At 41.7% G+C, this 23,435-nt stretch overlaps 1 protein-coding gene across 5 annotated transcripts in view; it reads right to left on the bottom strand.

Moving 5' to 3' along the window:
• LOC106589337 (ubiquitin carboxyl-terminal hydrolase 22) overlaps nucleotides 1-23,435 on the bottom strand; it is a 52,205-nt gene that overhangs the window by 13,968 nt on the left and 14,802 nt on the right. For all 5 annotated transcript variants that reach the window (XR_006762537.1, XM_014179180.2, XM_045710069.1 and 2 more), the window contains exons 2-4: nucleotides 6,928-7,060; nucleotides 3,735-3,848; nucleotides 29-130 (exon numbers count right to left, since the gene is read on the bottom strand). Coding sequence is in view for 4 of the 5 variants with exons in the window: in XM_014179180.2 (XP_014034655.2) it covers nucleotides 29-130; nucleotides 3,735-3,848; nucleotides 6,928-7,060 (349 nt within the window). In the remaining variant the exon portion in view is untranslated. The remainder of the gene's footprint in view (nucleotides 1-28; nucleotides 131-3,734; nucleotides 3,849-6,927; nucleotides 7,061-23,435) is intronic.

Below are 23,435 nucleotides of genomic sequence, written 5' to 3'. Positions count from 1 at the left end.
GTGCAGCACTGGGAGGAGGAGCCCTTACCAATGGTGCAGTTTGTCGTCATTTTCCGACGCTTTGGATTGTGCCGCAGCAGCTCCAGCTCTCGTTTGGTGGGCTCCCACGTCGAATACTTCTCCCCTACACCTGACACACACACACACACACACACACACACACACACACACACACACACACACACACACACACACACACACACACACACACACACACACACACACACGACAACAGGAAAGAAATCAGTAAAAAAAACAAGTGCAAGGCGGAGAGCTAGAGAGAGGATGTGAGGACTTAGATTTAACTAGATAGGTAGCTTTACCTTAAACCTGAAGGGAGGGGAATAGGAAATAGGGAAACCTACATGGCCAATGCAGTGGAATCTCTAGATAATATGCATTTTATATATACCAGAGGTGCAGTAATGTACAGCACTAGGGCTGCACAATAAAGGGAAACCCCCCAAAATTATTGCGATTTTGGTCCCAAATATTGCGATTTTTACTTGCGATAGTCAAGTTCTTCCACACCGACCAAAACCATTTCTGTATGGACCTCGCTTTGTACACTGGGGCATTGTCATGCTGAAACAGGAAAGGGCCTTCCCCAAACTGTTGCCACAAAGTTGGAAGTAGATAATTGTCTAGAATGTCATTGTACGCTGTAGCGTTAAGATTTCCCTTCACTAGAACTAAGGGGCAGGTAACATTCTCCAGGCATCTGCCAAGCCCACTCCAGCCAACGCTTGGCATTGCGCATGGTGATCTTAGGCTTGTGTGCGGCAGCTCGGCCGCGGAAGCCCATTTCATGAAGCTTCCGACAAACAGTTATTGTGCTGACATTGCTTCCAGAGGCAGTTTGTTGCTCGTAGTGAGTGTTGAGGACCAACGATTTTTATACGTTAGGTGCTTCAGCACTCGGCGGTCCCGTTCTGTGAGCTTGTAAGGCCTACCACTTCGTGGCTGAGCAGTTATTGCTCCTAGACGTTTCCACTTCACAATAACAGCACTTACAGGTGGACGGGGATAGCTCTAGTATGGCATAAATTTGACGAACTGACTTGTTGGAAAGGTGGCATCCTATGACGGTGCCACGTTGAAAGTCACTGAGCTCTTCTGTAAGGCCATTCTACTGCCAATGTTTGTCTATGGAGATTGCATGGCTGTATGCTTGATTTTATACATCTGTCAGCAACGGGTGTGGCTCAAACTGCCGAATCCACTAATTTGAAAGGATGTCCACATACGTACTTGCATGCATGTATGCATGTACAGCGCATTCGGAATGTATTCAGACCTCCAAATTTTGTTATGTTACATACTTATTCTAAAATTGATTAAATTGTTTTTTCCCCCTCAATCCACACACAATACCAAATAATGACAAAGCAAAAACAGTTTTCAAGAAATATCCCAAGTATTCAGACCCTTTACTCAGTACTTTTGGCAGCGATTACAGCCTCGAGTCTTGAGTATGACGCTACAAGCTTGGCACACCTGAATTTGGGGAGTTTCTCCCATTCTTCGCTGCAGATCCTCTCAAGCTATGTCAGGTTGGATGTGGAGCATCGCAGCACAGTTATTTTCAGGTCTCTCTAGAGATATTTGAGTCAAGTCCGGGCTCTGGCTGGGCCACTCAAGGACATTCAGAGACTTGTCCCGAAGCCACTCCTCCGTTGTCTTGGCTTTGTGCTTTGGGTTGATGTCATTTGGAAGGTGAACCTTCACCCCAGTCTGAGGTCCCGAGCACTCTGGAGCAGGTTTGAATCAAGGTTCTCTCTGTACTTTGCTACGTTCATCTTTGCCTCGATCCTGACTAGTCTCCCAGGCCCTGCGACTGAAAAACATCCCCACAGCGTGATGCTGCCACCACCATGCTTAACCGTAGGGATGGTGCCAGGTTTCCTCCTGACGTGACGCTTGGCATTCAGGCCAAAGAGTTCAATCTTTGTTTCATCAGACCAGAGAATCTTGTTTCTCATGCTTTAGGTGCCTTTTGGCAAACTCGAAGCGGGCTATCAGTTGCTTTTTACTGAGCAGTGCTTCTGTCTGGCCACTCTACCATAAAGGCCTGATTGGTAGAGTGCTGCAGAGATGGTGGTTTTTCTGGAAGGTTCTCCCATCTCCACAGAGGAACTCTGGAGCTCTGTCAGAGTGACCATCGGGTGCTTGAGACCAAGGCCCTTCTCCCCCGATTGCTCAGTTTGGCCGGTAGGACAGCTCTAGGAAGGGTCTTGGTGGTTCCAAACTTCTTCCATTTATAATGATGGAGGCCACTGTGTTCTTGAGGACCTTCAATGCTGAAATCATTTTTAGGTTCCTTTCCCCAGATCTGTGCCTTGACACAATCCTGTCTCCTCAATGTATTTGAAAAATATTTCCAGCTCTCTCCCTTTCGATAACCACTCAGCATGAAAGAGAAAAAGTTAATAAAATAGGCCTACTTGATTACTTATTTTTCCTTGCCAAACTAGCCTATATATCTGTGTCTTTCACGAGCTTACTGGCTTGGGAAACTGAGGGCCCATAATATCTTATACAATGTTGCAATTTTGCTAGCATGAGCTTCAGGCCAGACCCAAGTTAATAGTTAAACCAATGTTTCAAGTTAGTTGCAGACAGGCCATGCATAGCCAATGTGATTTATTGGATAAACATTTTTTTTAATGGATATTTTCTACCTGCAGGCTGCAATGTTTTTATTTGTTGTCTTTATAGGCTATTTTTACATAATTGGCAATGACAATAGAAGTTGCCTTTTAGGTTTGTATCATTTTCATTTAGATAGAATTTTGATTAACCACATGACAATAATTGTGATATACGAAGACATTATTATAAATGAAATTAAACTGTTGCACAAAAAAGTGCATATGAAAACCATAACTGGCACGCAGATCAGGTAGAAGTGGTAAGATAAATTTAAATTCCACATCAGAAAAGGTTGCTGACTCCTCGTGTAGCCAATTACCGGCAACTTCAGGAAAGTAACAGCAGAATCTGCCAAAGCCAGTAGGAGCAGTATGGGGATGGTCGGGTCAATTTTTTTCTCCTAGTTATCCTGATATCTGGCTCCCCTCTTGTTTGTGTCTTATTTCAAACAGTACGCTTAAAGCATCAGACAAGATCGATGCATATAGGGTGTGTCTATGTGGGAAAAAATACACGTTTTTAAAAAGTTGAGACACTTCACACCACTTAGAGAAAAAGCGATTTTCGTAGCAGGTTAGGAGTGCATTTTCGCTAACCCTTTTCCTAACCTTAACATCAATCTCCTAACCTGCTATCGAAGTAGTGTGAAAAGAGTGTTTCCCAGATTTAGCTAGCAAGCGATTAGCATTAGGGGGACTTTTGTAGCTTGCTCTAACCAACTTACTAGCAAGTTACACAAAAGAATAGTATACTACAGAAAACATGTGGATTTATATTAAGAAGCAAAATAGAAAGGTGCGTTGTTCTTTTTTGGAAAGACCTGTTGACTGCATGCCGTTGTTTGGTCAATGCATTGCACTGCAGAGTGAATCTTGAGCATGAGAAACTGCCTGCTTGAGTGACAGGGGGGCAGGGCTTGGTGAATGGGACTGGGTACAGGCCAAAAGAGAGAGCGAGAGAGAACGCTAAACTCGAGCAATAAATCAAAAAGTTTAAAAAACAAAAGCTGTGATTATAACCGAGGTGTCACTGTATAAGTCAGAGGGAAATACTGGGGGGATTGAATAGGGGAAAGAACTTACCTTGCAATTTCCACGCTTTCCTTTGTTCCTCTTTGGCAATCTGTTCCATATCTTTGTCGTATATGTAGTCTTGGCACACAAAGCAATATATACCTCCATACAATAGATCTATAGCTGGAAGAAAAACAGAGACAGAAAGAGAATGAAGTGACAAATGATAAATGGGGAGGAGAAGGAGGTATGAAACAGCTCAAGGCTACGTTGGAACATTCTATTCATTTGTAGCTCTAGGGGTGCATCCTAAATGGCACCCTACTCCCTATATAGTGTACTACCTCTGACCAGGGCCCAGTGCACTACAGAGGGAAAAGGGTGCCAATTTGGGTCGCAAATCCAAGATTTGTCCTGGAGAAAGGAGTAAGCAGCTAGCTAGCTCTCTACCTCTGCAAGGCCAGCTTATGCGCTGACATCTTGACTTTCTGATAACATTCTTGGCGTAGAAAAAGATCCGGGTTGAGAGGGAGGGATTATAGTCAATGTGACGATGTGAACACATCCCCACTTGATAATGTTTTGATAAATGTCTATTTATGAACGTAGTGTAAAGTGCCCCCCGTTTTCTAATACCATTGTCAGCCATTGTTCATATCTTTACACCACTTCATCTGAAAATCTGACTTTTCACAGTCAACTAGTCAGCTACCATGCATGCAGGTACCCACACAGACAGAGGGATAGAAAGAGGATAGAGCCAGGTAAAAGCTTCACCTCTCCCTATTCCTCTCTCCCCCCTCCCTCTCTCATATCCTCCTCACCTTCTCAGCAACCGCAGCTCCAATACCTGTTTGCAGTTCCCATGACAACCTGCCTATGCAATTGGCTGCTTGAGGCAGACATAACAATCATTAGGTGTATGTGGAGAAAGCACGGGAATGCAGGTTGTGTGTGTCTAAATGATCGCCCGAATGATTCATTACGGGTATTAAAATGTGGATAGATATGGTGTTGACTGGTGTCCCAGCTGTGACTGAATGTATTGAAATGACAGACTGGGCCCTGCAGGTGTTGAAGAGTACCAAGCTGCAGCTAATAGCAAAGAGTGGAACATCAAGTCTGCCTGTGGATTCAATTCACACACCAAACCAAATACAACCAGTTTTACAGCTGTAATATGTTGTGGATATTGGACATAAGTGTATAATGCTGTCATTACAGTGAAAATATAACTTTCCTGCAGATTGCCACATCAACGAGGGATGCAATTTACCTAAAAACCCGGGCACAAAAATAGGATAGAGAGACTGAAAAAGTAAAACACTAGCCTTAGGACTCAGATTGAATAACAGCCACACTGTTAATGGCACAATAAGAGCTGGAGAGAGAGAGAGAGAGAGTGAGAACAAAGTTGCATAACAAGGTGAGACTTGCTGAGAGAAGACAAAATGAAAATAAACCCACAGACCTTCATGTAACCATGGGAACCGAGAAAAAGAAGGGAGAGAAAGAAATAACCCGATACAGGGAGAAACAACATGAAGAGCCAAAATAGAGGAAGAACAGACCAAATATCTGAAAGGAAGAAAGAAACCCCCCCCAAAAAAATGACTGCAAAATGAAGGAACTGGTTTAATTGAATTGTGTTGGGTTTTATTAAGACATGTTAATTACTCTGCACACTCATCTAGTGAGATCGGCCGTTCTTTTCTTCTCCTCCCGCTGTAGTGTAAATCTATCTATGGCCTACAGGCTAATAGACCTGGGCTGCAATGCACTGAGCTGCTCAGGCACATTTGTGCAACAGAGAATCAGCAACCCCACTGGTGCCTAGTGCTTATGTGGCCAACTACACAGGCGACATTCAATAGCCCCTGGGGCATCAGTCCTGGCGTGTTGCATTGTGTTGCAATTATGTTGCGTTAGGTTGCATAACGAGTTGGTGATTTATGTCGCCATCAGCTCCATCTCTGATGTGGTACAGCGACGATAACCCAAACAAGGTTTGTCGACACGTTCATCTTGACATTGGCTCATTTGGGGTTCTGCCACCATAAAAACCCTTGAGCGGAACAAAAGGATGTACCTTTTTATTTACTGGGTGCTTATTACCCTCCTCAACAGTATAATTAGCTACTTAGCAGCCTTTGTTCGGGCCCCGTGTGTGATTGGAGGCTGAATGGGGGTGGAGGAGGGGCGGCCGAGGCCTGCCTAGTTAAGCGAAGGGGGTAATTAGGAGTCTTTAATGTTTCAGGGGTTTGGGTGAGGGACCTGGCAGGGGGCGGAGTGTCGTGGTGGTGCTGTACAGGTCTGACGTGTCAAATATGAATGAAGTAAGACGGAGGAGCAGAGCACATACATTTTTTTTTAAATTATCCGTGATAATTTTTTTATATTATAAAAAATGTTTAAAAAAAATCTAGTGCCATTTTTTTATTATTATTATTATTATTATTTTATTTTATTTTTTAAATCGGGCGCCATTTTTATTATTATTATTTTTTTATCGGGTGCCAGCACGCTTCTTTCTCATGTCAGGCAGTCATGTGCGAGGTTCTACATGGTCTAAATAACTCAACTGGCTGTCTGTAAAGAGAAGGGCGGGCTGTACTTTGATCCTGCGCTCTAATTGGATAAAGTGAAACTGTATTTCTCCGTCCACTCGCGTCATAATTTCACCCAATCACTTTTCCTTGCATGTTTTTCGGTTTAGATTGCTGCTGCCTGCTACTATGATAAATTACACGGCGAGGACGTTTGCTATGAAGCTATCAATGTGAATAATATCTAACAAGCGGGGGCAAGGGTAAGGGGGAAAAAAAGACGAACCGCTGATCCGCATTCTAACTGGTTGACAGCAAATTTGGCTGCCCGCTGCAAGTTCAGACACCCCTCTGTGCGCTGCTTCTAATCTGCAGATTCTTTGCAGTGAGAATGTGCAGGGAGGTATTTTGCCTATATCTACTTAGGCATATTAAAAAAAACACTTCCGTTTTTCTCCAATCATGAGTATCATCCGATCCGACTATCAACTGTCGATTTGAGTATAGGATGACCAGTACGGCCATGTCGGCACAACACTATTCCTATGGCTTCCCCTCTGTGAGGGCAGTGTAGAGCTGGTGTGGACTCAAGCTGTGGTCCATAGGAGAGGAGGAGAGCTATACTACAGCACCGCCCAACCTGACAGGACAGTGAGCAGTTTGATGTGATGTTCTCAAGCGTTTGTTGCGCTTGTGTGTGCGCGCGCCTGTCTTACCTAGATTGTGTCGTTTGTTTTTGGCGTGCTCGTGGATGTGTTTCTTGGTGAAGCAGCCGAAGAAGACGCAGTAGAGGCAGGAGTGGAGCCGGTTCAGGTGGGCACCGCACATGTGACAGACACACGACTTGGCCTGCGGGGGACGAGAGAGGGCCACAGGTTGAGGATCACTGATAGAAACCAAAAGCGTCATCATCACCATCATAAACTCACAAAGACTCAGGTCGGTCAATCAGACCGGATTTATCCGGTTTATAGTGAAAGTCGGCAGCCATGTTAGAGCTTAATGGAGAGAAAGTCTGCAACGAAAAGAGGAGCAAATTTACATTGTCTTTTGTGAAAAGAAAGTAAAGTACAACAAACTGGCTGAAGAGAACACCTGGCATCTCTGGGACACAAAGGGATGGAAGGCACATGATAAAACACCACATCCATTTTGTCATGGAGAGAGAAAGCCAGTGTCGTTTTCAGCTGGCGTGTGGGTGTTTGCTTACACTGTCCTTGCCACATCTCTGCACTTTTGGCAAGGTGGAAAAGATCACTAGCTTCCACACCTGCCAAACCCCTCCCCTGACATCATCAGCCTGGAGATCACAAGTCCACTACACACAATGTATTCTCAATAAAGAGAACCCATCTGGCATCATATCAATAATATAGGTAGGCCTACAACCAGATCTTGAAATAGACCTAGACTTTTGGTTCCCTTTTCTTTAGGCTGCTTTTAGGGTAGCCTTCCTGTTAGTTTCTTTGCTGTAACATTTTGCACTGAGCCCATTTCGGCGTGGCAAGCTGTCCTGCCACAGTGTCCCTGGTGACATGCCACCTGAGTGAGCTGAGAGATCATAGTGACACGTGACTATTGCCTCGGCCAAAATCCGTTGGTGAGGTGGAAGCACAAATCACACACACAGAGACAGAAACGGAGAGGAGAGAGAGAGTGCACGCGTGAGAAAGAAAACACAGACAAGACAAAAACTCCATAAAACCCTGGGGCCATACTTGCGAATATTAGAAAAAGTTTAAGCATCAGCCAATTAAAATCATTGACGTAGTAGTACGTGATCAAAGGCTACATGTTAGCCTTTCCCATTACATAACCTGGCCCATTTAGCCCCATGTCATCCTCACCAGGTGGCCGTGAATATATCCGGTTTTAATTCCGTATCAGCCAATTAAAATTGTCGATGTAGCTGGACGCGATAGAAAACTTCTCTGTGACAGCCTCCTTAACAGCAATCAAAACGGCACGGTCTGCTAATCAAAGTTAGCTAAAACACGCACCAATTTTCAAATTGGACAATTAGGCTAGCTCACAGTGTTGCGAGCCTGGAACCTGGTTATTTTATCCATTTGCGGCAGGTTCAAATCCCAGCTGAGTTTTTTTTATTTTGAAATGTAGAATTACATTTATTGTGCTAGCGTGTTGTGAAGAGAAGGCCAGCCAAAACCTTTTAAATTAAGATTGAATACATTTAAAGAAGAGCTTTTTGTTGGAGTCCCTCTTGCAGACCGACACATATGCTACTGGCACTGATACATAATAAATAATTGCTGCTACTATAGCCAATATTATATAGATGTTCAGGCCTACACTTACATGTACTTGGGATGCAAATTTCAGGCAATTTTGTTGCCAACTAACCGACCCTCATTAACCGGTCAACAAACAGTAATTTTTTCCCTAAACAGTAAAATGTGACTAACAGAAAATGCATACAAAGAACGGACATTTTTCGTTGAGAGCTTAATGAAAACATCCAACAATAGCAAGCCTATCGTCTTACAGTCAAAAGGCTATAGCCTATTATCGAACATGCAACATCAAAGTAGCCACCCTTTGCCTTGATGACAGCTTTGCACACTCTTGGCATTCTCTCAAACAGCTTCATGAGGTAGTTACCTAGAATGCATTTCAATTAACAGGTGTGCCTTATTAAAAGTTAATTTGTGGAATTTCTTTCCTTCTTAATGCATTCAAGCCAATCAGTTGTGTTGTGACAAAGTAGGGGTGGTATATAGAAGATATCTGTATTTAGTAAAACACCAAGTCCATATTATGACAAGAACAGCTCAAATAAGCAAAGAGAAACGACAGTCCTTTACTTTATTAAGACATGGTCAGTCAATCTGGAAAATTTCAAGAACTTTGAATGTTTCTTCAAGTGCAGTCGCAAAAACCATCAAGCGCTATGATGAAACTGGCTCTCATGAGGAAAGGAAGACCCAGAGTTACCTCTGCTGCAGAGGATAAGTTCATTAGAGTTACCAGCCTCAGAAATTGCAGCGCAAATAAATGCTTCAGAGTTCAAGTAATAGACACATCTCAACATCAACTGTTTAGAGGAGACTGCGTGAAATCAGGCCTTCTTGGTTGAATTGCTGCAAAGAAATCACAACTAAAGGACACCAATAAGAAGAAGAGACTTTCTTGGGCCAAGAAACATGAGCAATGGACATTAGACCGGTGGAAATCTGTCCTTTGGTCAGAGGAGTCCAAATGTGAGATTTTTGGTTCCATCCGCCATGTCTTTGTGAGACGCAGAGTAGGTGAATGGATGATCTCTGTGATGGTGCTTTGCTGGTGACACTGTCGGTGATTTATTTATAATTCAAGGCACACTGAACCAGCATGGCTATCACAACATTCTGAAGCGAAACGCCATCCCATCTGGTTAGCTTTTTTTTTCATTTGTTTTTCAACAGGACAATGACCCAAAGAGTTGGGAAGAGTTGGACCGCAAAGTGAAGGAAAAGCAGCCAACAAGTGCTCAGCATATGTGGGAACACCTTCAAGACTGTTGGAGAAGCATTCCAGATTAAGCTGGTTGAGAATTTAACACTTTTTTGGGTTACTACATGATTCCATATGTGTTATTTCATACTGTTGATGTCTTCACTATTATTCTACAATGTAGAAAATAGTACAAATAAAGAAAAACCCTTAAAATGAGTAGGTGTACAAACTTTTGACTGGTGCTGTAGATTCAATGGTTGTAAAGATGGGGCTGAGGTCTGTCCGTAATAAAGAGATGCTGGCAACACATTCCAAAAACCAAATCCCGCAGGCTCTAGTTTTGTCTAATCTTGATTATTGTCCAGTCGTGTGGTCGAGTGCTGCAAGGAAACACCTAGTTAAGCTGCAGCTGAACAAGAACAGAGAGGCACGTCTTGCTCTTCATTGTAATCAGAGGGTTGATATAAATACTATGGCATGCCAGTCTCTCTTGGATAAGAGTTGAGGAGAGACTGACTGCATCACATTCTTTTTATAAGTGACATTAATGTGTTGAAAATCCCAAATTGTTTGCATTGTCAACTTACACAGCTGACACACATTTACCCCACCAGACATGCCACCAGGGGTCTTTTCACAGTCCCCAAATCCAGAACAAATTCAAGCGTACAGTATTATAGAGACATTATTGCATGGAACTCCGTTTCATCTCAAATTGCTCAAGTGAACAGCAAACCTGGTTTAAAAAAAACAGATAAAGCAACACCTCACGGCACAACACCTCTCCCCAATTTGACCTAGATAGTTTGTGTGCATGTACAGTTGTGAACAAAAATATTGGCACCCTTGCACTTTTTTCAAATAATGCACCATTTCTTCCAGAAAACTGTTGAAATGAAAAAAATAATTTTGGTATCCACATTAGAGGTCGACCGATTAATCGGAATGGCCGATTTCACGTTTTCATAACAATCGGTAATCGGTATATTTGGCCACCGATTTGCCGATTTTTTATTTTGTTTTAAATATTAAAAAAATAATATACATATATTTTTTTACACCTTTATTTAACTAGGCAAGTCAGATTAAGAACACATTCTTATTTACAATGACGGCCTAGAAATGGGGGTTAACTGCCTTGTTCAGGGGGGATTCGTTTTTGCAACCTTCGGTTACCAGTCCAACGCTCTAACCACCTGCCTTACATTGCACTCCACAAGGATTAACAGGCTGACTACCTGTAACGCGAGGGCAGCAAGAAGCAAAGGTAAGTCCCTAGCTAGCATTAGACTTATAAAAAACTATCAATCTTAAACATAATCACTAGTTAACTACACATGGTTGATGATATTACTAGTTTATCTAACGTGTCCTGCGTTGCATATGATCGCCTGTTCATTTTCATTGAATCACAGCCTACTTCGACAAAACGGGTGTTGATTTAACAAGCGCATTTGCGAAAAAAAGTACTGTCGTTGCACCAATGTACCTAACCATAAACATCAATGCCTAACAGGAATATTTAAACTTAGGGATGCCACCCGTTAGATAAAATACGTCACAGTTCCGTATTTCACTGAAAGAAAAAAACTTTTGTTTTCGAGATGATAATTTCCAGATTCGACCATATTAATGACCCAAGGCTCGTATTTCTGTGTGTTTATTATATTATAATTAAGTCTATGATTTGATAGAGCAGTCTGACTGAGCGGTGGTAGGCAGCAGCAGGCTCGTAAGCATTCATTCAAAACAGCCCTTTGCTGTGCTTCAAGCATTGCGCTGTTTATGACTTCAACCTGGGTGGGTATAATTTGTGGAACGTTCCAACAGGAATCTATTCCAAAAACTTCGTAAATAACAAGGTTTCCAAAAAACAACGCATACAAAGTTGTATAGCGGCAGAATAAGATACCGGGTAGGGAGTGGTCTATTTCATTGCGTTTTTCACTCATCACGTTTATTCCGAAAAATGTCTGTCCTCACTCTGGTAGCCTATGGACAAACATTAAGAATAAGCTACGTGGTGAGTTGATGCCTATTCGGCAGCTAGTTAGCTAGGTTTGTATGCGTTGCTACTTTGTATGCGTTGTTGGTTGGCAACCTTTTACTTTACGTTTTTTTGGAACAGATTCCTGTTGGAACGTTCCACAAATTATACCCACCCCTTCAAGCCTATCAACTCCCAAGATTAGGCTGGTGTAACCGATGTGAAATGGCTAGCTAGTTAGCCGGGTGCACGCTAATAGCGTTTCAAACGTCACTCGCTCTGAGACTTGGGAGTGGTTGTTTCCCTTCCTCTGCATGGGTAACGCTGCTTCGAGGGTGGCTGTTGTCGATGTGTTCCTGATTTGAGCCCAGGTAGGATCGAGGAGAGGGACGGAAGCTATACTGTTACACTGGCAATACTAAAGTGCCTATAAGAACATCCAATAGTCAAAGGTATATGTAATAGTAATAGTCCTATAATTCCTATAATAATATAATAACTACAACCTAAAACTTCTTACCTGGGAATATTGAAGACTCGTGTTAAAAGGAACCACTAGCTTTCATATGTTCCCATGTTCTGAGCAAGGCACTTAAACATTAGCTTTCTTACATGGCACATATTGCACTTTTACTTTCTTCTCCAACACTTTGTTTTGCATTATTTAAACCAAATTGAACATGTTTCATTATTTATTTGAGGCTAAATTGATTTTATTGATGTATTATATTAAGTTAAAATAAGTGTTCATTCAGTATTGTTGTAATTGTCATTATAAAAAAAAAGAGAAAATAACCGGCCGATTAATCAGTATCGGCGTTGAAAAATCATAATCGGTCGACCTCTAATCCACATATGTATGGTCTTCGGTGTGCAGTTGAACGAAAAAAAAGAGTAAACCTTGAATTTGGAGGTTTAAATATATCCCTCTCGTGGCCAAGTTGACCTATTTTAAGAAACACTATTGGTTTGTGGAGAAAAAGTTTAAGATCTTTGATAGGCTGATGCGGAATTTGTTACAGGAAATAATTACGGCCACCTGGTGAGGTTAGAAAAGCGCTGAATGTGCCATGTTATATAATGGGAACAGCTAACATGTAGCCTACGATTTTAATTGGCTGATGCTTAAAAACACTTAACGTTCACAAGTATGGCCACCCTGAGTCTGACACACACTCTAGGTGTGTGAACGTTTAAACCTTAAAACAAAGTTGGGACCCTTAACCTCTTGACGGTCGCCAAGGATAGGGGGCGCTACAGCGATTTTTGAAAAAAAATTGTGCCCATTTTAAATGGCCTCCTACTCAAACTCAGAAGCTAGGATATGCATATAATTAATACTTGTGGATAGAAAACACCCTAAAGTTTCTAAAACTGTTTGAATGGTGTCTGTGAGTATAACAGAACTCATATGGCAGTCAAAACCCAAAGACCGATCGTAACAGGATGTGGAATTCTGAATTGCGGACTCAACTTCATCACTTTGCCTATTAATCACACCGTGAGCAATGTTTCATTGACCACTTCCTATTGCTTCCACTAGATGTCCCCAGTCTTTACAAAGTGGTTTGAGTCTCCTACTGTGAAAACTGACTGAATGAGACGCTGTGGAAAGTGGTCACATGAGGAGGGCCATCACCATTATGACGCCGGCGCCCCTGGCTACCCTCCCCTTTCGAAACGTTTTGAAAGACAATGCAATCGTCCCCCTTGAATCTTATTGGAGCTCTGGTTGAAAAAGGCCCTAAAGATTTATGTTATACAACGTTTGACATGTTTGAATGAACCTAAATTTTAAAAAAAATGCATTTTATTGCCGACGGAAGTTTTGGAGCAGCCTTCAGAACGCGCTAACAAGAACAAGCCATTGGGACGTAAAGGATTAACTTTTTCGAATGAAAATACATTGTTGTGGACCTGGGATTCCTGGAAGTGCTTTTCTGAGGAAGATAATCAAAGGTAAGGGATTATTGACAATAGTATACAAGAGTAGATTTGATATGCAATTGTTCCAAGATGGCGCTGACCTGTAACGGTAGCCTATTTTTCTGAGTATCGCATCCCCTTTTATCGCAAAGTGTGATTACCCAGTAAAGTTATTTTTAAATCTGGCATTACAGGTGCTTTCAAGAGATATTCATCTATAAATCTTAGAATGACAATATTACATTTGAAAAATGTTTTCGAATAGTAATTTAGTAAATTGTAGCGCTGTTTCACCGGATGCATTTGAGGGAAAATAGTTAGTCAACGTCACGCGCCGATGTAAAATGCTGTTTTTATATATAAATATGAACTTTATCGAACAAAAGAATGCATGTATTGTGTAACATGATGTCCTAGGAGTGTCATCTGATGAAGATTGTCAAAGGTTAGTGCTGCATTTAGCTGTTTTTTTTGGTTATTTGTGATGCATGTGGTTGGTCGGAAAATGGCTATGTGGCTACTTTTACGATATACTCCTCTAACATAATCTAATGTTTTGCTTTTGCTGTAAAGCCTTTTTGAAATCGGACAACGTGGTTCGATTCAGGAGAGGTGTATCTATAAAACGATATAACATAGTCCTATATTCGCTAATGGCGATAGGATTTTTCGCTGGATGTCCGTCCCGTAGCCCGACCAGGGGTTAATGTTAAGAAAACATTTCCATTTGTCACATCCCTAACACACACTGCTGGATGTTCTGCACTCATGTTGCAAGGTATACGAAACTTCTGTACTTTTTCGATACTAGAATTTGTGATACTTCTATCAAATGTGTCTCCCGTAGTAGTTTACTGATTGAAAGAGGATCCAGTTGGTCTACTGATTGAAAGAGGATGAAATTGGTCAATCAGCACAGCCAATGTCCCCTTATAGCACGAGCGCACCGTGCCTGCTCCACTTTCTCATTGCCAGCTGTAGCCTGTCCTGAACCACTGCACTCACTGGGAGTCTTGGCTGCATCATGTTAGCTCCCCACTCATGCTGCACAGAAGTTAACACACTTGAATAATGCAAACACGGAATGTAGAACTACTGCAAATTGTTAAAAGGGAAACCATTTTTTACAACTTCATATTCAGCATCTCCACCCCAACATCAACATGTGAAATGCACCATTTTCACATGTTGGGGTGGTGGTACTGGAGATTATGAATGCAAACCATGCGTGTGGTGTTTGATTTCATTCCATTCCAGCCACTAGTATAAACCCGTCCTCCCCAATTAAGGTGCCACCAGACACCTGTGATTCACCTGTATTGTGAATAGACCTAGGCTACATCTTGATTAAACCAGTTTATTAATAGAGATGTATCATTCAAATCAATTATTACTATTATGTTGTTATGTAGTTAAATTGGTAAAACCTAAGTGAGATCGATTGTATCACTGTATAATTGATTCATTAATGCATGGCTCTCTCTTGAACTCAAAAGAGCTGTTCTGTAACTGGCTATTACGGCAAAATATGTGGGTATCGTGACAACAGGATTCTGCACTGCAGTACAGCTGCTCTCAGCCTCCCTCTCCTTGGTCTGTCCCAGTCTCACAGCCTGCCCTCTCACACCCCCGTCGTCATACATCTCTCCTCCACTGCTCACTCTCCCTTTCCATCTATTCCTCTCATCGTTCTCTTCACTTTCTCCATCTGTATTTTAACCAGTATGGATGCATTCTCTATCCTCTCTCCTTTTCTCTTTTTTCCACAGTCCCCCATCCTTTCCTGCTATCCCGCCTTCCCTCCTCTGTAGCAGGCAATGTTGTCAGCAGTCTTTCCTGTTGGTGTTGATGTGCTATTAGGGGGTGCATCGATCACAGCCTTGCCCGTGACCAGACCATCTGATAAAGAGGGCTGAGACAGATCAGATCAGGGCCCATCTTAAGGCTAAGTTCATCATTACAACTTTCGTAGGACCTAGGCTTGGGCGGTATCCAGATTTTCATACCGGGATTTACGGCATTACCGGCATAGCACACAAGGGGGCGCTAAAATGCAAGAAAAGCCCATTGGGCCTCTAACCAGACTGGAAAATTAGCACAAACTAAAAGCGAAATCACATAGCTAAATGTTAACGAGCTAAAACTAACCTAAACTAATTGCAAAAACAGGCAAATCCAGCTTATAAAAAGTTATACAAGCATAGCTAGCAGCTACCAAATATTTTTATTTTTCAACTGGTAATTAAAGTGTGCCTCCCATTCACCATTCAAGTGCAGGCAACAGTCAAGTTAGCAGTAACTGCATAAAGTTAGTGTGAAACCAAGGTAAATAAAAATAATTTTTCTCAGTTCCACGCGATGAGCAGTTACTGCCTTTTTGCTTGGTAGGGCAGCATTCCACACGCTAAAGAAATTAGCGTGTGGAACTCATAGCCTATAGGCCAATGTATCAGTAGGACAATAACTTCCATTGGGCTTTCACACTGAGGATTGGTGATTATCAAATGGGAGATTGTTGGAAAGATTTTTCAAATAACTTACTTTGAGGAACTATAGCTTTACTATATTATCATTCGCAATGGATGTTAAAAACACTCCTACATTTCAACGCAGCAGGCCAGGTACTTCTGTGTGCGCACGCTCCTTCAACATTATCAGGACAGAGAAATCAGTTTACCTGTTTATTGCTCACATGGAGCACTCCAAACAAAATAAATCTCGTAAATTATGGTTATGAAATGAACCAAAACCTGTTTGTTTCTCACAAATGTAGCAGGTCGTGAACTCTGCAAACAACATTTCCACTCCGAGACTGAGAACAGTAAATGGCAGGGCTAGAGCGGTGCTTGTCAGACAATGAGACATCCCGGGAAAAAATGGGTCTTCTCACTTAGACGTCTGTAGCATCCGAACAGTTTGACCTAGAAACCACTATATGGAAAAGGGAGACTCAAACGCGATGGTGTTCTCCGTTTTTCTGTACGACACCCACAAGTGTCACAGGATTTTTGTGCCTACCCACACAAAAATATACACACACATTTCCTTATTTTTTATTTTTAGATATCTCCTAGATTTAGGATAGACACATCAAAAGCCTTGTTTCTTATTAAAAAAAAATTACTGTCCTTTTTGACATTTATGAATTTGTTGTTCAATGCGTCTCTATGGCCTTTAGTAATAAAGGCCAAAAGACATTTTTTTATCAAAATTTTTTTTTTTGATACAGTGCCTTGCGAAAGAATTCGGCCCCCTTGAACTTTGACCTTTTGCCACATTTCAGGCTTCAAACATAGATATAAAACTGTAATTTTTTGTGAAGAATCAACAACAAGTGGGACACAATCATGAAGTGGAACGAAATTTATTGGATATTTCAAACAAATAAAAAACTGAAAAATTGGGCGTGCAAAATTATTCAGCCCCCTTAAGTTAATACTTTGTAGCGCCACCTTTTGCTGCAATTACAGCTGTAAGTCGCTTGGGGTATGTCTCTATCAGTTTTGCACATCGAGAGACTGACATTTTTGCCCATTCCTCCTTGCAAAACAGCTCGAGCTCAGTGAGGTTGGATGGAGAGCGTTTGAACAGCAGTTTTCAGTTCTTTCCACAGATTCTCGATTGGATTCAGGTCTGGACTTTGACTTGGCCATTCTAACACCTGGATATGTTTATTTGTGAACCATTCCATTGTAGATTTTGCTTTATGTTTTGGATCATTGTCTTGTTGGAAGACAAATCTCCGTCCCAGTCTCAGGTCTTTTGCAGACTCCATCAGGTTTTCTTCCAGAATGGTCCTGTATTTGGCTCCATCCATCTTCCCATCAATTTTAACCATCTTCCCTGCCCCTGCTGAAGAAAAGCAGGCCCAAACCATGATGCTGCCACCACCATGTTTGACAGTGGGGATGTTGTGTTCAGGGTGATGAGCTGTGTTGCTTTTTACGCCAAACATAACGTTTTGCATTGTTGCCAAAAAGTTCGATTTTGGTTTCATCTGACCAGAGCACCTTCTTCCACATGTTTGGTGTGTCTCCCAGGTGGCTAGTGGCAAACTTTAAACAACACTTTTTATGGATATCTTTAAGAAATGGCTTTCTTCTTGCCACTCTTCCATAAAGGCCAGATTTGTGCAGTATACGACTGATTGTTGTCCTATGGACAGAGTCTCCCACCTCAGCTGTAGATCTCTGCAGTTCATCCAGAGTGATCATGGGCCTCTTGGCTGCATCTCTGATCAGTTTTCTCCTTGTATGAGCTGAAAGTTTAGAGGGACGGCCGGGTCTTCGTAGATTTGCAGTGGTCTGATACTCCTTCCATTTCAATATTATCGCTTGCACAGTGCTCCTTGGGATGTTTAAAGCTTGGGAAATCTTTTTGTATCCAAATCCGGCTTTAAACTTCTCCACAACAGTATCTCGGACCTGCCTGGTGTGTTCCTTGTTCTTCATGATGCTCTCCGCGCTTTAAACGGACCTCTGAGACTATCACAGAGCAGATGCATTTATACGGAGACTTGATTACACACAGGTGGATTCTATTTATCATCATTAGTCATTTAGGTCAACATTGGATCATTCAGAGATCCTCACTGAACTTCTGGAGAGAGTTTGCTGCACTGAAAGTAAAGGGACTGAATAATTTAGCACGCCCAATTTTTCAGTTTTTTATTTGTTAAAAAAGTTTGAAATATCCAATAAATTTCGTTCCACTTCATGATTGTGTCCCACTTGTTGTTGATTCTTCACAAAAAATTACAGTTTTATATCTTTATGTTTGAAGCCTGAAATGTGGCAAAAGGTCGAAAAGTTCAAGGGGGCCGAATACTTTCGCAAGGCACTGTACCTAAAGGGGTACTAAATTAAAAATCAAATAGCTAAATGAACCATAACATGACCATCTTAACCGGTTAGGGCTAGGGGGCAGTATTGACACAGCCGGATAAAAAACGTACCCGATTTAATCTGGTTACTACTCCTGCCCAGTAACTAGAATATGCATATAATTATTGGCTTTGGATAGAAAACACCCTAAAGTTTCTAAAACTGTTTGAATGGTGTCTATATATAACAGAATTCATATGGCAGGCCAAAACCTGAGAAGATTCCATGCAGGAAGTGGCCTGTCTGAGAAGTTGTGTTTCATCTTGACTCTTTTTATTGAAGACTGAGGATCTTTGCAATAACGTGACACTTCCTACGGCTCCCATAGGCTCTCAGAGCCCGGGAAAAAGCTGAACGATATCGAGGCAGGCTCTGACTGAAACACTTTATCGCTTTTGGCAAGTGGCCGCTCAGAGTACTATGGGCTTAGGCGCGTGCCCGAGTCGACCGAATGCTTTCTTTTCTTTTGTCTGTTTACCTAAACGCAGATTCCCGGTCGGAATATTATCGCTTTTTTATGAGAAAAATTTATTTTAAACAGCGGTTGACATGCTTCGAAGTACGGTAATGGAATATTTAGAATTTTTTTGTCACGAATTGTGCCATGCTCGTCACCCTTATTTACCCTTTCGGATAGGGTCTTGAACGCACGAACAAAACGCCGCTGTTTGGATATAACGATGGATTATTTTGGACCAAACCAACATTTGTTATTGAAGTAGAAGTCCTGGGAGTGCATTCTGACAAAAACAGCAAAGGTAATAACATTTTTCTTATAGTAAATCTGACTTTGGTGAGTGCTAAACTTGCTGGGTGTCTAAATAGCTAGCCCTGTGACGCCGGGCTATCTACTGAGAATATTGCAAAATGTGCTTTCACCGAAAAGCTATTTGAAAATCGGACATATCGAGTGCATAGAGGAGTTCTGTATCTATAATTATTAAAATAATTGTTATGCTTTTTGTGAACGTTTATCGTGAGTAATTTAGTAAATTCACCGGCAGTGTTCGGTGGGAATGCTAGTCACATGCTAATGTACAAAGCTGGTTTTTGATATAAATATGAACTTGATTGAACAAAACATGCATGTATTGTATAACATAATGTCCTAGGGTTGTCATCTGATGAAGATCATCAAAGGTTAGTGCTACATTTAGCTGCGGTTTGGGTTTATGTGACATTATATGCTAGCTTGAAAAATGGGTGTCTGATTATTTCTGGCTGGGTATTCTGCTGACATAATCTAATGTTTTGCTTTCGTTGTAAAGCCTTTTTGAAATCGGACAGTGTGGTTAGATTAACGAGAGTCTTATCTTTAAAATGGTGTAAAATAGTCATATGTTTGAAAAATTGAAGGTTTTGCATTTCTAAGGTATTTGAATAACGCGCCACGGGATTACACTGGCTGTTGAGTAGGTGGGACGCAAGCGTCCCAACATAGCCCATAGAGGTTAAAACAATTCCATATGTCAGCATAGCAACCCACCACCAATGTCTTAGATGCTAAATAAATAAAATAAATGTAACCAAATGACGGGGATTAACTGTAAATTTACGATTGGTGACATACAGTTGAAGACGGAAGGTTACATACACTTAGGTTGGAGTCATTAAAACTCGTTTTTCAAGCACTCCACAAATTTCTTGTTAACAAACTATAGTTTTGGCAAGTCGGTTAGGACATCTACTTTCTGCATGACACAAGTAATTTTTCCAACAATTGTTTACAGACAGATTATTTCACTTACAACTCACTGTATCACAATTCCAGTGGGTCAGAAGTTTACATACACTAAGTTGACTGTGCCTTTAAACAGCTTGGAAAATTCCAGAAAATGATGTCATGGCTTTAGAAGCTTCTGATAGGCTAATTGACATAATTTCAGTCAATTGGAGGTGTACCTGTGGATGTATTTCAAGGCCTACCTTCAAACTCAGTGCCTCTTTGCTTGACATCATGGGAAAATCAAAAGAAATCAGCCAAGACCTCAGGAAAAAAAATTGTAGACCTCCACAAGTCTGGTTCATCCTTGGGAGCAATTTCCAAACGCCTGAAGGTACCACGGTCATCTGTACAAACAATAGTATGCAAGTATAAACACCATGGGACCACGCAGCCGTCATACCGCTCAGGAAGGAGACGCGTTCTGTGTCCTAGACATGAACGTACTTTGGTGCGAAATGTGCAAATCAATCCCAGAACAACAGCAAAGGACTGTAATGGTGAATTTATAAAAAATAAAATAAAAATGGCAAACAATTCACACAATGAAAGTGCAAGAACTGGAGGGAGACAGCTGAGCCATTCTGGAGAAACGTGCCTATATCTACACCACACACCCCTCACCTTCTTATCTCAACATTTGAAACAATACTCAAGACACATTTTAGATGCTTTTCACCGACAGCCACAATTCAATAATAAGCTAGGCCTCCACACGCGCTGCCCAAATTACAGGCTTCCCAAATAGACATAGGCCTACAAGCTTGTGGTTTGAAACAATCCACAGCAAACAAAAAAAAATGAAAGAAGCTAATGATCCTCAATTCCTCTGTGGCCATGTCATGCTTGTTGGTGAAGTATTGTAGGCAGACTTTTGATCCAACCCTGTTCAAACACAGCAGTCAGCTTATCAAGGTCCTGTTAAGCAGCTGATGTTTTACAAATGTGGCATGTTCGAGCAGGGCTGGAGCAAAAGCCTGCACACCCAGTAGCTCTCCTGAAATCTCCTGGAGGATGGTTGGCCACCCTGCAACGTTACAATTACAACCAAAATAATTCCCTCATTCAATTAACCAGGGATCAAATGGCTAAAGTGGGGGATTTAGCTAACGAAAGATGTTTATCTATTTGTAAGGTTAAAATATTCAGTGTTCGATCTTGACAGCATAGGAGTTACTTGTCAATTAAAATATTTCTGTAACTTTGTCAGAATTGGCCAGTATTGAATCTTAGACAATTTTGAGTTTTACAACCGGAGCATGCAGCATTGGTTTCATCCACTGTGCACCCGTATCAACTGTGTGTCGGCCATTTGCAATTATACACGAGTGCCTGTGGAAGGTTATTTTAGTACATCGGACATGACAATAATACATGCTAATAGCTAAACAGCGAGATAGCCAATTCAAAACATATTGTGTAGGTTGGCTGGTTATCTAGTTAGTCTGTTGTATATAATCATTTTTCCTGCTGTGAAAAATGTCTCTCGCTCCTCTGCCACACACAGGTGATGAACACACCATGACTTTTCCAGGATTTTCATTGCTGACAAAAAAAATAGCTATAACTGGGAAAATAACTCAAATGTGCACACTGATCTGAAAGAACGCATCTCTCGACTACATGATTGAAAAACCGCTCGTGCCGGTCAATGCATGCCTAGAATATTACATGAAAGTAAGACATTTAAGCGCGTTAACCCTTGCAAGGCTGCCCGCCCAGACGGCATTCCTAGCCGTGTCCTCAGAGCATGGGCAAAACAGCTGGTTGGAGTGTTTACGGACATATTCAATCTCTCCCTATGTCCACCACCATTGTTACTGTACCCAAGAAAGCAAAAGTAATTTAGTTCAGTTACCATCTTCTGTCATCCTGAAGTGCTTTGAGAGGCTAGTTAAGGATCCTAGAACCACTTCAATTTTCTTACTGACCCAATAGATCCACAGACGATACAATTGCCATCGCAAGAGGAATACCTACGTAAGAATGCTGTTCATTGACTATAGCTTAGCCTTCAACATCATAGTACCCTCCAATCTCCTTCCACACCATAGAACCCCACCCGGTGCAACTGGGTCCTGGACTTCCTGACGGGCCCCCCCAAGGTGGTGAAGGTAGGAAACAACACCTCCACTTCGTTGATCATCAACACACAAGGGTGTATGCTCAGCCCCCTCCTGTACTCCCTGTTCATCCATGACCGTGTGGCCAAAAACTCAATCTTTGCAGACGACAACAGTAGTAGGCCTGAATACCAACAATGACGAGACAGTCTACAGGGAGGAGGTGAGGGCCCTGGCGTAGTGCCAGGAAAATAACCTCTCCCTCAACAAAACGAAGGAGCTGATTGTGGACTTCAGGAAACAGCAGAGGGAGCACAGCTTGAAGTCATAAACAGCGCTCAAGCATTGCTAAGAGCTGCTGGAAAACGCAGTAAAGTGCTGTTTGAATCAATGCTTACGAGCCTGCTGCTGCCTACCACCGCTCAGTCAGACTGCTCTATCAAATCATAGACTTAATTATAATAAACACACAGAAATACGAGCCTTTGGTCATTTTTTTTTTTTCACCTTTATTTTACTAGGCAAGTCAGTTAAGATCAAATTCTTATTTTCAATGACGGCCTAGGAACAGTGGGTTAACTACCTTGTTCAGGGGCAGAACGACAGATTTTTACCTTGTCAGCTCAGGGATTTGATCTTGCAACCTTTTGGTTACTGGACCAACGCTTTAACCACTAGGCTATCTGCCGCACCATTAATATGGTCAAATCCAGAAACTATCATTTTGAAAACAAAAATGTTTATTCTTTCAGTGAAATACGGAACCGTTCTGTATTTTATCAAACAGGTGGCAACCCTAAGTCTAAATATTGCTCTTACATTGCACAACCTTCAATGTTATTCTGGCAAATTAATTACGGTCTTTGTTAGGAATAAATGTACTTCACACAGTTCGCAACGAGCCAGGTGGCCCAAATTGCTGCATATTCCCTGACTCTGCTTGCACTGAACGCAAGAGATGTGACACAATTTCGATAGTTAATATTGCCTGCTAACATGCATTTATTTTAACTAAATGCGCACGTTTAAAAAATATATACTTCTGTATTGATTTTAATTAAGGCATTGATGTTCATGGTTAGGTACATTTGTGCAGCGATTGTGCTTTTTTCACGAATATGCTTTTGTTAAATCATCACCCATTTGACAAAGTTGAAGTAGGCTGTGATTCGATGGTAAATTACCAGGC

Source organism: Salmo salar, chromosome ssa28 (assembly GCF_905237065.1).
Source record: "Salmo salar chromosome ssa28, Ssal_v3.1, whole genome shotgun sequence".
NCBI lineage: Eukaryota > Metazoa > Chordata > Actinopteri > Salmoniformes > Salmonidae > Salmo > Salmo salar.
The sequence above is the reverse complement of the archived record's forward strand: the minus strand, read 5'-3'. Positions and strand labels throughout refer to the sequence as shown.